The sequence below is a fragment of the Pangasianodon hypophthalmus genome, chromosome 11 (assembly GCF_027358585.1).
Source record: "Pangasianodon hypophthalmus isolate fPanHyp1 chromosome 11, fPanHyp1.pri, whole genome shotgun sequence".
NCBI classification, from domain to species: Eukaryota; Metazoa; Chordata; class Actinopteri; order Siluriformes; family Pangasiidae; genus Pangasianodon; species Pangasianodon hypophthalmus.
The window spans coordinates 752,966-768,438 of NC_069720.1; the positions used below are offsets into that span (position 1 = coordinate 752,966).

General features: G+C 37.4%; 1 protein-coding gene across 1 annotated transcript; it reads left to right on the forward strand.

Annotated features, from left to right (window-relative positions):
* Positions 1–399: 399 nt before the first annotated feature.
* Positions 400–15,430, forward strand: LOC128319311 (myosin heavy chain, striated muscle-like). Its single transcript, XM_053238269.1, has 18 exons — positions 400–565; positions 1,509–1,579; positions 4,845–4,973; positions 7,079–7,150; positions 7,366–7,536; positions 7,767–7,859; positions 8,585–8,728; positions 9,096–9,188; positions 9,443–9,613; positions 9,825–9,917; positions 10,159–10,329; positions 13,057–13,149; positions 13,405–13,575; positions 13,784–13,876; positions 14,209–14,379; positions 14,542–14,625; positions 14,826–14,996; positions 15,216–15,430. The coding sequence occupies exons 1-18, from the start codon at positions 400–402 to the stop codon at positions 15,369–15,371; spliced, it is 2,313 nt and encodes a 770-aa protein (XP_053094244.1). The 3' UTR covers positions 15,372–15,430.
* Positions 15,431–15,473: the final 43 nt, after the last annotated feature.

Below are 15,473 nucleotides of genomic sequence, written 5' to 3' on the forward strand. Positions count from 1 at the left end.
ATGCAGCTTGTAATCACTGTGTGTGTGACTCTTATGAAAAGAAAGTAACTCAAAAAGGTTTAAAATGTATTTGTGTGCACGTTTTCAGTCATTATTTATATACAATAAAATATATGGACCACATGGAAATGCCAGACACAGCCCTAAACTGCTTATTTATTCTCATTAGAATAATTAATTTCAGGCAGTATAGTGTATACAGTAATATAAGAGCAGGTCATGGACTTGGTGAAAGAATAATTGATGGAAGCTGGGTCTTTACTGCGTCACACTTGCCTCTGTGACGTCACAGAAGAGCTCTGGGCCTAAAGAGAGGAAAAAGAACGCGGAGTTTTCAGAAATTCACTGAACTTCGTGCCAGTGAGGTGATTACTGAAGTTGCTCTGATCAGGAGAGAAAATGAAGGAGTTGATGAGTTTAATTAGCGCTGGTGTGGCGGATCTTCCGCTGCGCCCCCTGCTGTACACAGCCGGAGCTGCAGCCACTGCTGCCGGCATTTACTGCTTCATCAAACGAGGAGATGGAGAGAAAACACCAGACCCTGAGGACACAACTCCATCCGAAGGTACAGCTATCTCTCAGCTTTGTTATAACTACTCAGTGCTAACTTCACTTCTCTTCTTTAAAAGAAATACATTTTTTGTTCAGTCTTTCATAAGCTAAGAGGCTTTAGTTATAGTTTGGTTATGAAAGATGCACTGATGGGTGAAAGCACTCTCTCCTTCTGTCCAGGTACAGCACTGTGCAAAAGTCTTAGGCACTCTATCTATTTTTTTTTTTTTAGTACAAACTTTGTTATAGATGTTTATTTTCTGACTTCTACATTATTGATTCAGTACAAAAACATTTTAGATTCCAAACATTAGTTTTCCAGCACAAAATGAAATGTTACAGAAAAATGTTTGTATGTCAGTAAAGAAAGCAGCAGATTCCATAAGAGACACTTTTCAGATAAAAACAGAATGAAGGCTGCTGGGTTTCGCTGCAGAAATAAGAAGCGAGTCGACAGTCAAAGTCTCCAGAAGAACTGTGGCTGCTTCTGCAAGATGCTCAGTAACACTTCCAGCTCATTTCCTTATAAAACTGCACACACTGCACCTCAGATACTGCTTTATTTATTTAAAGTGAAGGATCGTCACATTAAATACTGACTTTGTTTCATTTATTACTGTTTACTGCTCTTTATAGTGGTTTTTTTTAATGTAGAAACATTTAATTTCATTATTTCTGAAGGCATCTTTGCTCTACAGCATTTCTTTACATGTGCCTGAGACTTTTGCACAGAACTGTACGTGCAGGATTTCAGGTTCAAGTATATATGTAATAAAATCTATCAGTGTGTTCTTAGTCTTAGTCCACACTAGAGTGTATTTATTATGGAGGCCAGTGAAAAAGTGTGAATCCTTGTGCTGTAGAGGTACTCCTGGATCAGAAGTGGAGAATATCTGGAACTCAAAACACCAATAATATATAATAATGTGTGAATTTGTTTTTTTTTTTGCGTCTAGACCCAGTGTGTGACCAGGCCACGGAACCGGCTCTGGTCCAACCCGTAGAGGTTCCTCAGGACCAGGTCACGGTGAGTTTGTTCTGCTGCTAACTTTAACCCTATAGTTTACATTTACAGTCTCTAATTAACAGCTTAATATTTACAGCATTCATACTGTAATGTTTCTTTACAGTAATGACACATTGTACTGTATTTTTAAATAGAAAAGTGAGATTATGGTAAAAGTATATTACTGCAATAATGTTAGTAAAAGTATATTAATGTAATAATGTTAGTAAAAGTATATTACGGTAATAATTTTAGTAAAACTATATTACGGTAATAATGTTAGTAAAATTATATTACGGTAATAATGTTAGTAAAAGTATATTACTGTAATAATGTTAGTAAAATTATATTACGGTAATAATGTTAGTAAAAGTATATTACGGTAATAATGTTAGTAAAATTATATTACGGTAATAATGTTAGTAAAAGTATGTTACTGTAATAATGTTAGTAAAACTATATTACGGTAATAATGTTAGTAAAAGTATATTACTGCAATAATGTTAGTAAAATTATATTACGGTAATAATGTTAGTAAAATTATATTACGGTAATAATGTTAGTAAAAGTATATTACTGTAATAATGTTAGTAAAAGTATATTACGGTAATAATGTTAGTAAAAGTATATTACTGTAATAATGTTAGTAAAATTATATTACGGTAATAATGTTAGTAAAAAGTATAGTAATGTAATAATGTTAGTAAAAGTATATTACTGTAATAATGTTAGTAAAAGTATATTACGGTAATAATGTTAGTAAAAGTATATTACTGTAATAATGTTAGTAAAATTATATTACTGTAATAATGTTAGTAAAATTATATTACGGTAATAATGTTAGTAAAAGTATGTTACTGTAATAATGTTAGTAAAAGTATATTACGGTAATAATGTTAGTAAAAGTATATTACTGTAATAATGTTAGTAAAAGTATATTACGGTAATAATGTTAGTAAAAGTATATTACTGTAATAATGTTAGTAAAAGTATATTACGGTAATAATGTTAGTAAAAAGTATAGTAATGTAATAATGTTAGTAAAAGTATATTACGGTAATAATGTTAGTAAAAGTATATTACTGTAATAATGTTAGTAAAATTATATTACGGTAATAATGTTAGTAAAAAGTATAGTAATGTAATAATGTTAGTAAAAGTATATTACGGTAATAATGTTAGTAAAAGTATATTACGGTAATAATGTTAGTAAAAGTATATTACTGTAATAATGTTAGTAAAATTATATTACGGTAATAATGTTAGTAAAAAGTATAGTAATGTAATAATGTTAGTAAAAGTATATTACGGTAATAATGTTAGTAAAAGTATATTACGGTAATAATGTTAGTAAAAGTATATTACGGTAATAATGTTAGTAAAAGTATATTACTGTAATAATGTTAGTAAAAGTATATTACGGTAATAATGTTAGTAAAAAGTATAGTAATGTAATAATGTTAGTAAAAGTATATTACGGTAATAATGTTAGTAAAAGTATATTATGGTAATAACGTTAGTAAAAGTATATTAATGTAATAACGTTAGTAAAAGTATATTAATGTAATAATGTTAGTAAAATTATATTACGGTAATAATGTTAGTAAAAGTATATTACGGTAATAATGTTAGTAAAAGTATGTTACGGTAATAACGTTAGTAAAAGTATATTACGGTAATAATGTTAGTAAAAGTATGTTACGGTAATAACGTTAGTAAAAGTATATTACGGTAATAATGTTAGTAAAAGTATGTTACGGTAATAACGTTAGTAAAAGTATGTTACAGTAAAAAGCCACTGCTGCAGTTTTACAGCTATATTGCTGCTTTAACTCTTTTATTGTGAAGCATACCTTAAATAAGAGGTCATATAACCTAACAAAAGACTTGAATACAGTGTTTATTAACACAATCTTTTCATATCAGTAGATATTTTGAGTAGTCAGCTAAGTAACCATGGTAGCTAAATGTTAAACGGTATTAAAATATTGTCAGCTTTGGCTAGCTATTAGCTAGCTACATTAACAGCAGCTCACCTGTTAACTGTTTTCCTGGATTAGAGTTTAGGTCTGTTATGTAATGACAGTCTTGGTCACTATCCATCAGAGCATTTAGTTTTTTTAAAAATCAGAACCAATCAAAAGTTGGTTATAATTTGTGTTTAAAACTTAAATGTAAGTAGTTGCAGCTAGCTGTATAACCTAGGTAGCTGTTAGATAGCTAAATAAAAGCTAACATGTCTACTGCATAGCTTACCTTCTGGTTTAAACTTGCCTATATACTCTGTTTTGCTGATATTATTGAAGCTCTGCTGTTTGGTCAAAAGAAATGAGGGTCAGTTGCTGCTCCAGTGGCTTTGAGATATTACAGTCTATACCACAGCTCAAATCTGATTGGTCAGAAGGTGTGCATAATTTTCAGATAACAGCATGGCTTAGAAAGTAGTTCCATCTGTAACATGAACGTGAACATGACAGGTTTATATTAATGTGTTTGTTCTAATATGTTATCATTTCTATAGTAACAGATGAGTAACATATCATTAACAGGGACCTGTGAGACAGACGCACCACATGGTCTAAGACTAATAATAAACAGATTTTAAAATCACGTTGTTGTTTAAGAATGTAAACTGTATAATCGATAGAGTTTTACGTTTTCTGGTTTCTCGATAAAATGACAAGTTGTTGGGGTTTTTTTTGAGCGAGAGAGAAAGAGAAAGAAAGAAAAAAATAGTGAGGCTGGTGAGGGAATGACTGTTTATTGTGGCTATAGCATAAGTGAGAACAGGAACTAATTATCTCTCTGACATTCCACAAGATTTAATAGAGCATAAAAATGCGCTACATTTCGTACATTAATAAATTAAACATTGGAATCATTGGCAAATATTGTGGTATAAACAGAATAACACACTCCAGTCAGTGCTATTATATGAAAATAATACAATAATAATCTTTATTATTGCAGTCTGGTTCCTCTCAAGGTTTCTTCTTAATATCGTCTCAGGGAGTTTTTCTTGGCTACCGTCGCCTCTGGCTCGATCGTTAGGGATAAATTTATAAATTTTATATTTATATCCGGAATTTATATGTTTCTGTAAAGCTGCTTTGTGACAATGTCCATTGTTAAAAGCGCTATACAAATAAAAACTGAACGGAATTGAATACTCAGCTGGGTGTCTGATGAATACAGGGTTTCTGTGTCATGTATGGTATTGTAGGCTACTGTAAGGTTCTTTAGGTAGATCAACAACTTATCATGATGAAACTAAACATGATTTCAGGATGCTGTGACTGAGGCTGAGGAGAAGATTCAGAAGCTTGTGGTGTCCAATACTCAGCTGGAGGACAGAGTGAGGGAGCTGGAGGAACTGCTCTGTGAGGCACGCCGAGATTGTGACATGAAAAACAAGGTACGTGAAATAAACCTCTGATTAAAAAGTACTTTTCAATATGTGAGCACCATATGATGGAAATTATTGGAGCCAGAGGGGCGAGAGCAGTGATGGCTGGTCATGATATTAGATGGGAGGCTAAACTCTAACTCAGCAATGAAACTATTAGAGATAATAGTTATGTAATGTATTATATCATGAGGTCTCACTGATGGCATAATAAGATCTATTGCACACACACACACACACACACACACACACACGCAAAGGCAGATTTCTAGTTCTCGTTAGGGTGTTTGAAGTTCATATTGCACAACTAGCTACATGTTGTGTTTCTTCTGAATTACCAAAGATAATAAGCAGAAAAGTAGTAATCCTTTTCTTCAAACAAAAAACACTAAACTATCCCTTTTTGTGTCATTTGTACTTTGATTGGAAAATACAGTACTGTGCCATAGTCTTAGACACGTGCAAAGAAATGCTGTAGAGTAAAGACGCCTTCAAAAATAATGAAACTAAACGTTTCTACATTAAAATAAATCCTATAAAGAGCAGTAAACAGTAATAAATGAAACAAAGTCAGTATTTAATGTGACGATCCTTCACTTTAAATAAATAAAGCAGTATCTGAGGTGCAGTGTGTGCAGTTTTATAAGGAAATGAGCTGGAAGTGTTACTGAGCATCTTGCAGAAGCAGCCACAGTTCTTCTGGAGACTTTGACTGTCGACTCGCTTCTTATTTCTGCAGCGAAACCCAGCAGCCTTCATTATGTTTTTATCTGAAAAGTGTCTCTTATGGAATCTGCTGCTTTCTTTACTGACATACAAACATTGTTCTGTAACGTTTCATTTTGTGCTGGAAAACTAATGTTTGGAATCTAAAAGGTTTTTGTACTGAATCAATAATGTAGAAGTCAGAAAATAAACATCTATAACAAAGTTTGTACTAAAAAAAGACTTTTGCACAGTACTGTATATTGGTTAATAAATTATTAATGATTATAAATGTGCGAATTATTGGATAAATGGACAAATATATTGTAAAATTAGTTAAAATATTATAATTTATATACATAAAAAAGCAAAATGAGAAAAAATATTGAATGAACTGTTAACTGTCATGTAAATATGATATCATTATTTGATTAATTGAAATGTATTTTTTTCTATCTTAAATAATTTAGTGAATGTAAAAGGTTATGTGGGATAAATATGAAAATAAAGTTATGAGTCATAGTTATAGTTGTAAGTTAAAGTTGATTTCCTAAGACTTTTGCACAGTACTGTATGTGCTTAGTCTGTTCATCTAATTTTAATCTCTTCTCCAAAGGCATTTTGTGGGAAAAAAAGGATGATAGAGTAAATAATCCACCTTGTTTACGCTCACTATCTATTAATCATATTTCACGTGCGCCTTCGCAGTCACTGTTAATGATGTGTTATGGATGTGTCAGTGAAGTGGACTGAAAAATATCAGCTCAAATGGAGATCAGATCTAGCAGTGATTCACTCTGTGTAAACACCTGATGGAAGATACTGATAGACTGCATGATTCGACAGTCTGGGGTAGAAAGAAATCAGCCACAGCCTCACTTCTTTGTACATTTCTGTGTATTTTTCTTACCACCATTTTTGGTGTTGTTGCACTTGGCTCTACAAAAGTCCAAGATAATCCACCGTAAGATTTATCATGTTAAGATCTGCCAAGAGAACTCCATTTGCACGTCGTCTGAGTGCTGCTTTAGCTGAAAAAGCACTAAAACAGTTCTCAGGTGTTTCCTGTATCACTTCTGCAAGTGGTCAAAAAAAATGTAAATGCTACAGCTAAACCTTATTCCTGGCTCCTCTGGCTGATGTGTAAGTATGGAATTGAGTGAAAAAATCATGACATGATCCCTGAAGTATGTCAGTGAACAAGAAGTCTGTTTTTTCAGATGTGAGCCAAGCAATAGTTAAAAAAACAAAAAAAAAAACAGTGAGGCAAAATATGATGCAGGTTTAATTATATCACAGGATCTATCTACAACACAAATTGACAAAAAGTGGAATAGAAGTGGCCCATTGCTGATGTGAACATTAAGTACTCGATTTTGATCGTCTTTTGCTCCATGGCTGTGTTTTAGGCATTTGAGCGAGAGCAGTGGGCTCACGGCATCCTGCAGCTCAAGCATGATGATATGAAGGAGTTCATGAAGGTAAACTTTTGTTTTAATCGTGAAACTAGAGTATAACTCCTGTTGCAGACTATGTGTGTGTGTGTGTGTTTGTGTGTGTGTGTGTGTTTGTGTGTGTAATGTTGTACAGTCACATTTTGGGAAAATTTTCTCCTTTTCTCATCAAAATATAAAAGTGTCTGAATGTGTGTGTAGAAGTAAATAAAGCCAACAAGGTGTGGTTGTTAAACTTTCAGGTCTCCTTGACTAAAGCTGAGGAGAAACATCAGAAGGCTTTGGAGACCATTGCTCAGGTGGAGGCTGAGAAGTCTGACCTGACAGACCAAGTTGAGACACTGCAAGGCACAGTGCAGTACATGTGGAAACTGCTCTGTAAGACCCAGAGGAAGGCTGATGATCTTACAAAAGTAAGTGGGAAAAAAACAATGCATTAAGTAAGACCTGAAAATATAAACATGAGCAGACTGATATGAGGAATTTGCATGCAAAAACATGCAAACAGTCCTAGATGTTAGACAAAATTATCCCTAGTGAGCAAGCCAGGTTGCTAGGTTTTTTTTACTGTATAGAAGTGACCCATTCCAATTACATTAAGCACTCGAGTTTGAACCTTTCTTCTACCGTGTGTGTGTTTTAGGAGCGTGAGCAAGAGCGAGAGGCTCACAGCATCCTCCAGGCGGAGAACGATGTGCTGAAGAAGACTCTGATTCAGAAGGAGGAGTTACTGAAGGTAAACTTTTCTTCTCATGAAACTACAACTGCTATTGTGAGCTCTCTCTCTCTCTGTGTGTGTGTGTTGTGTGGGTGTGTGTGTTTCCTCACATTTTGAGGACATTTTGTCCTTTTTGCTCTGTGAGGCACGCCGAGATTGTGACATGAAAAACAAGGTACCTGAAATAAACCTCTGATTAAAAAGTACTTTTCAAAATAATATGAGCACCTTATAGTGGAAATGATTGAAAATAGTAAATATATTCATGGAGCCAGAGGGGCGAGAGCAGTGATGGCTGGTCATGATATTAGATGGGAGGCTAAACTCTAACTCAGCGATGAAACTATTAGAGATAATAGTTATGTAATGTATTATATCATGAGGTCTCACTGATGGCATAAGATCTATTACACACACACACACACACAAAACGCAAAGGCAGATTTCTAGTTCTCGTTAGGGTGTTTGAAGTTCATATTGCACAACTAGCTACATGTTGTGTTTCCTCTGAATTACCAAAGATGGTAAGCAGAAAAGCTATAATCCTTTTCTTCAAACAAGAAACACTAAACTATCCCTTTTTGTGTCATTTGTACTTTGATTGGAAAATACAGTACTGTGCCATAGTCTTAGACACATGCAAAGAAATGCTGTAGAGCAAAGATGCCTTCAAAAATAATGAAACTAAACGTTTCTACATTTACAAATCCTATAAAGAGCAGTAAACAGTAATCAGCGAAACAAAGTCAATATTTGGTGTGACGATCCTTCGCTTTAAAAAAAAAAAACAGTATTCTCAGGTGCAAGTTGAGACACTGCAAGGCACAGTGCAGTACATGTGGAAACTGCTCTGTGAGACCCAGAGGAAGGCTGATGATCTTACAAAAGTAAGTGGAAAAAACAATACATTAAGTAAGTCCTGAACATATAAACATGAGCGGACTGATATGAGGAATTTTCATGTGTATGCTGCATGATGACTTTCATTTAACCAAAAAGAAAATTCTATTTTCAGGTTCAATTCAATTCAGTTCAATTTTATTTGTATAGTGCTTTTAACAATGAACATTGTCTCAAAGCAGCTTTACAGAACATAAGAAACAAAAACATGCAAACAGTCCTAGATGTTGGACAAAATTATCCCTAGCGAGCAAGCCAGGTTGCTAGGTTTTTTTACTGTATAGAAGTGACCCATTCCAATTACATTAAGCACTCGAGTTTGAACCTTTCTTCTACCATGTGTGTGTGTTTTAGGAGCGTGAGCGAGAGAGGGACGCTCACAGCATCCTCCAGGCGGAGAACGATGAGCTGAAGAAGACTCTGATTCAGAAGGAGGAGTTACTGAAGGTAAACTTTTCTTCTCATGAAACTACAACTGCTATTGTGAGCTCTCTCTTTCTCATGTGTGTGTGTGTGTGTATGTGTGTGTGTGTATATATATAAATATATATACTTGTTTCCTCACATTTTGGGGACATTTTGTCCTTTTTCCTCAATACATTTTAGGCTATTATCGTAAGTAATAAGTCAGTTTTTAAAAGTGTCTGAATGTGTGTCTAGAAGTAAATAAAGCCAACGAGCCTTAATTGTTGTACTTCCAGGTCTCCCTGGCTGAAGCAGAGGAGAAACATCAGAAGGCTGTGGAGACCAATGCCCAGCTGGAGGCTGAAAAATCTGACCTGATGTACCAGGTGGAGACACTGCAAGGAACAATGCAGGACATGGGGAACCTGCTCTGTGAGACTCACAGGGAGTGTGACCAGCTAACGAACGTAAGCAAGAAAAGCCTTGCATTAAGCAATTCCTTTAGTAATATAATATGAGGACTTTTCATGTTTATGCTGCCTATTGTGTTTTATTTAACCAAAATTTAAACTGTATTTAAAAGTTACTAGTTTTTTCACTGTATAGAAGTGGCCTATTGCATATGTGAATATTAGGCACTTGAGTTTAAACCTCTTTTTCCCCTTGTGTGTGTTTTAGGAACGTGACCGAGAGCGGGAGGCTCACAGCATCCTCCAGACGGAGAACGATGAGCTGAAGAAGACTCTGATGCACAAGAACGAGTTCCTGAAGGTAAACTTTTCTTCCCATGAAACTACGACTACGATTGTGAATTGTGTGTTCGTGTTTGTGTGTGTGTGTGTGTGTGTGTGTATGTGGGTCTATGGGTTTCCTCACATTTTGGGGACGTTTTGTCATTTCTCCCCAATACATTTCAGGCTATTATCATGAGTAATGAGTCAGTTTTTAAAAGTGTTTGAATGTGTGTGTAGAAGTAAATAAAGCCAAAAAGCCTTAATTGTCGTACTTTCAGGTCTCCCTGACTGAAGCAGTTGAGAAACATCAGAAGGCTGTGGAGACCATTGCTCAGCTGGAGGCTGAAAAATCTGACCTGACATACCAGGTGGAGACACTGCAAGGAACAGTGCAGGACATGGGGAACCTGCTATCTGAGACTCACAGGCAGTGTGACGAGCTAACAAACGTAAGCAAGAAAAGCTTTGTATTAAGCAGCTCCTTTTATAATAATATGAGGATGTTTCATGTTCATGCTGCATGATGAGGTTCATTTAACCAAAATTAAAACTGTATTTTCAAGTTGCTAGTTTTTTTTTTTACTGAATAGAAATGGTCCATTGTATATGTGATTATTAAGCGCTCGAGTTTGAACATCTTTTGCACTACGCACGTGTTTTAGGAACGTGAACGAGAGCTGGTGGCTCACAGCATCCTCCAGTCTGAGCACAAAGAGACGAAGGAGAAGCTAAAACACTGTGAAGAGTTACTAATGGTAAGCTTTTCTACTCACTATGTCATTATTGCTGTAGTATCTTTTTTACCGTTTGCAAATGTGAACATTAAGCACTCGAGTTTGAACCTCTTTTTCCCCCTGTGTGTGTTTTAGGAGCATGAGCGAGAGGCTTACGGCATCCTCCAGGCGGAGAACAATGAGATGAAGAAGATTCTGATGCACAATGAGGAGTTACTGAAGGTAAACATTTCTTCTTATGAAACTATGACTGCTATTGTGAACTTTGTGTGTGTGTGTGTGTATAAATGTGTTTGTGTGTGTGTGTGTGTGTGTGTGTGTGTGTGTGTGTATGTATACTTGTTTCCTCACATTTTGGGGACATCCTTTTTCCTCAATACATTTTAGGCTATTATCATGGGTAATGAGCCAGTTTCTAAAAGTGTCTGAATGTGTGTGTAGAAGTAAATAAGGCCAACAACCATTGTAACTTTTCAAGTTTATGCTGCCTGATGTGCATGGTGCTCTATGAGGTTTGTGCGACCGGGTAGGGGTGAAAACCTGGCAGCCTGTGCTCTCTGAGATGGTGAGAGGTGATCTCCACAGGTGACTGGGGTGAATTGAGAACTTTTTAGACTGACCTCCAGTCCCAGCTTCTCCCGTTTGGGAACCACCATTGCCAGAGCCACAGGAACCGCCTCTCTCCACAGTTTCAGGAGACTGAAGTGGTATATTTGATGGGCATCGCCTCTAATCCATTCACCTGACCTCACAGTCGACTTCTCTAACTCACTGTTTGACCTCAAAGGGTCCTTGCGACTTTGCGAGTAATTTAGAGCTCGACGTGAGTTGTAAAATGAGTACTTTATCTCTCAGTGCAAATTCCCATAGCTGAGTACCCCGTCATATAGTCAGAACTGTTATTCTTGGGCCTGACCAAATTCTCCTGTGTTAGGTGACTCAAGGTGTGAAATTTTGCTCTCAGGTCCAGAACATACTGAATTTCATTTTTGCTAGAAGGTCCCTCCTCCCAATTTTCCTTAAAGACCAATAAGATGCCACACGTCTTGCGTTCATGGAGGCCTGTGGGACCTCTCTTACTGCAAACAACAGAGGTTCGAGCCACTTTTCCCAATTCTGTGTATCATCGTGAATAAAATTATGAATCATATTTTTAAGCATTTGATTAAACCAATCTGCAGATGATAAATACTGGTGCAAATCGATTTAATCCCCAATAATTCGTACAGTTTGTGAAGACTGCATAACATAAAGGACATGTCCTGGACAGTCTGGATTTCTTTCGGGATCCCGACTCGGGAGATAACACGGAAAAGTGCCTCTGCAGCACTGCGTGCTGAGATGCTGCGGAGAGGCGCAGCTTCCGGGTATTGCATTGGGTAGTCCACAAAAATTAACACAAAGCGATGCCCTCGTGCAGTCCATTCTAATGGCCCAACGAGGTCCATACCAATTCTTTTGAGGGGCTCTTGATCAATGGAAGCGGGCATAATGGAAATTTTGCCGTGAACATTGCTGTGAAATCCCAGCCAATAAAAACTGGCCATGAGACAGTTTAGTATTTTATCCTGCCCCAAATGCCCAGCCGTGAGATTATGATAAGCCGCATGGAACAGGAGTTCCCTATGGTTCTTTGGTACCAACAACTAGATCGTCTCTTCCTTAGTTTGAGTGTCCTGCATTACTCGATATAACCTATCCTTAATAATTGAAAAATATGGGTGGGATAGCGCAACGTTAGGGGGCACACAGCTGGAGATGTGGTGGGTTTCAGCAGCTTCTGGTAGGCCTGCCGGCTCTCGGCTTCCGGCTTTGAAGAATGGAGTATGGCGGAGGATGGTGAGGGACTTGATGATCTCGCTGAGTGGGAAGGCCTTGGAGTCTTCCCCAATCCCAGGGTTCACCACTGTAGAACCCCGGTGTGTGAGGGTGTGGAGGAAAACTTGGGAAGCAGGCGGAATTTTAGCCAAGCTCTGGGCTTGCATTTATTCAGTCTGCTCTTTTCAGCACACTTTCAAAAAACTCAACAAAACAACAACAGAAAACGGGTCCATCCCCAAATCGCAGCTTTCTCTCCATCAAGTTCAAGTTCATGCTAGGTGGCGTGGGTATGGGTATGGGTATGGGTATGTGTGTGTGTGTGTGTGTGTATGTGTATGTGTATGTGTGTGTGTGTGTGTGTGTGTGTGTGTGTCTGTGGGAGTCACTGAAAGCAGAAAGAGACACAAATAAGTAGACTGGTGGTAATAAGACACAGGTGAGAATCATCACGAGTTACCTGCCAGTTTGACCCGCCTCCTCTCTGTCCACAGCTGATGCTTGACCACGCCCCCAATGCCGCAGATGTGTTTCATTTAACCAAAATGAAACGTATTTTCATGTTGTTACTTTTTTTTTTACTAAATAGAAGTGACCCTCTTTTCAACCATGTGTGTGTTTTAGGAGTGTGAGCGACAGCGGGAGGCTCACAGCATCCTTCAGGCAGAGAACGATCAGATGAAGGAGACTCTGCTGCACAATGAGGAGTTTCTGAAGGTAAACTTTTCTTCTCATGAAACTACAACTGCTATTGTGAACTGTGTGTGTGTGTGTGTGTGTAGTAGTAGTAGTAGTAGTAGTAGTAGTTGTTCTCTGAACGATGGCAATAAAGTTGAATCGAATCTAATCTAATCTAAACTTGTTTCCTCACATTTTCGGGGACATTTTGTCCTTTTTCCCCAATTACATTTAAAAGTTTCAATGTGTGTAGAAGTAAATAAAGTCAACGAGCCTTAATGATTGTACTTTCAGGTCTTCCTGGCTGAAGCAGAGGAAAAACATCAGAAGGCTGTGGAGACAATTGCTCAACTGGAGGCTGAAAAATCTGACATGACGTACCAGGTGGAGACACTGAGAGGAAGAGTGCAGGACATGGGGAACCTGCTCTGTGAGAGTCACAGCCAATGTGACAAGTTAATGAACGTAAGCAAGAAAAGCCTTGCACTAAGCCTTTAGAAATAATATGAGGAATTTTCATGTTTATCCTGCATGATGAGGTTCATTTAACCAAAATGAAAATTGTCTTTTCAAGTTACTAGATTTTTTTTTTATTGAATAGAAGCGGCCCATTGCATATGTGAATATTAAGCACGCGAGTTTGAATCTCTTTTGAACTATGTATGTGTTTTAGGAGCGTGAGCGAGAACGGGAGGCTCACAGCATCCTCCAGGTGGAGAACGATGAGATGAAGAAGACTCTGATTCAGAAGGAGGAGTTACTGAAGGTAAACTTTTCTTCTCATGAACATGCTATTAAGAGCCATGAAGATTTACTAATGGTAAGCTTTTCTACTCACTAAGTCATTATTGCTGTAGTCTTTTTATATCATTTGCTGATGTGAACATTGAGCACTCGAGTTTGAACCTCTTTTTCCCCTTGTGTGTGTTTTAGGAGCGTGAGCGAGAACGGGAGGCTCACAGCATCCTCCAGGCGGAGAACGATGAGCTGATGAAGACTATGATTCAGAAGGAGGAGTTACTGAAGGTAAACTTTTCTTCTTGTTAAACTATGACAGTCACATTTTGGGAAAACGAGCCTTAATTGTTGTACTTCCAGGTCTCCCTGGCAGAAGCAGAGGAGAAACATCAGAAGGCTGTGGAGACCAATGCCCAGCTGGAGGCCAAAATATCTGACCTGATGTACCAGGTGGAGACACTGCAAGGAACAATGCAGGACATGGGGAACCTGCTCTATGAGACTAACAGGGAGTGTGACGAGCTAACGAACGTAAGCAAGAAAAGCCTTACGTTAAGCAATTCCTTTTAATATAATTAGACTGATATGAGGATTTTTCCTTTTTATGCTGCATGATGAGGTTCATTAAAATTAAATATTAAGCACTCGAGTTTGAACCTCTTTTTCCCCTTGTGTGTGTTTTAGGAACGTGAGCGAGAGCGGGAGGTTCACAGCATCCTCCAGGCGGAGAACGATGAGATGAAGAAGACTCTGATTCAGAAGGAGGAGTTCCTGAAGGTAAACTTTTCTTCTTATTAAACGATGACTGCTATTGTGAGCTCTCTCTGTGTGTGTGTGTGTGTGTGTGTGTGTGTGTAATCTTGTACAGTCATATTTTGTGAAAATCTTTGTCTTTTTTGGCACAAAAAAAATCAAAGTGTCTGAATGTGTGTGTAGAAGTAAATAAACCCAACGAGCCTTAATTGTCATACCTTCAGGCCTCCTTGGCAGAAGCAGAGGAGAAACATCAGAAGGCTGTGGAGACCATTGCTCAGCTGGAGGTGGAGAAGTCCAACCTGACATACCAAGTGGAGACACTGCGAGGAACAGTGCAGGAATCGGGGAACCTGCTATCTGAGACTCACAGGCAGTGTGACGAGCTAACGAACGTAAGCAAGAAAAACACTTGCATTAAGCAGTTCCTTTTAATACAAATGGAACGATATGAGGAATTTCATGTTTATCCTTCATGATGAGGTTCATTCAACCAAAATGAAAATTGTATTTTCAAGTTACTATTTTTTTTTACTGAATAGAAGTGGCACATTGCATATGTGAACATTAAGCACTCGAGCTTGAACTTCTTTTGAACGATGCATGTGTTTTAGGAGTGTGAGCGAGAGCGGGAGGCTCACAGCATCCTCCAGTCCGAGCACAACGAGATGAAGGAGAAGCTAAAACACTGTGAAGAGTTACTAATGGTAAGCTTTTCTACTCACTATGTCATTATTGCTGTAGTCTTTTTTCACCATTTGCTGATGTGAACATTAAGCACTCGAGTATGAACCTTTTTTCCCCTTGTGTGTATTTTAGGAACGTGAGCGAGAACAGGAGGCTCACAGCATCCTCCAGGTGGAGAACGATGA

What these genes read in the sequence shown, in the direction of transcription:
- LOC128319311 (XM_053238269.1), top strand. Translation starts at nt 400, where the DNA reads ATGAAGGAGTTGATGAGTTTAATTAGCGCTGGTGTGGCGGATCTTCCG. An exon ending in ATATGAAGGAGTTCATGAAG is followed by an intron (nt 7,151 to 7,365) that starts GTAAACTTTTGT and finishes TTAAACTTTCAG; the next exon opens with GTCTCCTTGACTAAAGCTGA. An exon ending in AGTGTGACGAGCTAACGAAC is followed by an intron (nt 14,380 to 14,541) that starts GTAAGCAAGAAA and finishes TAGGAACGTGAG; the next exon opens with CGAGAGCGGGAGGTTCACAG.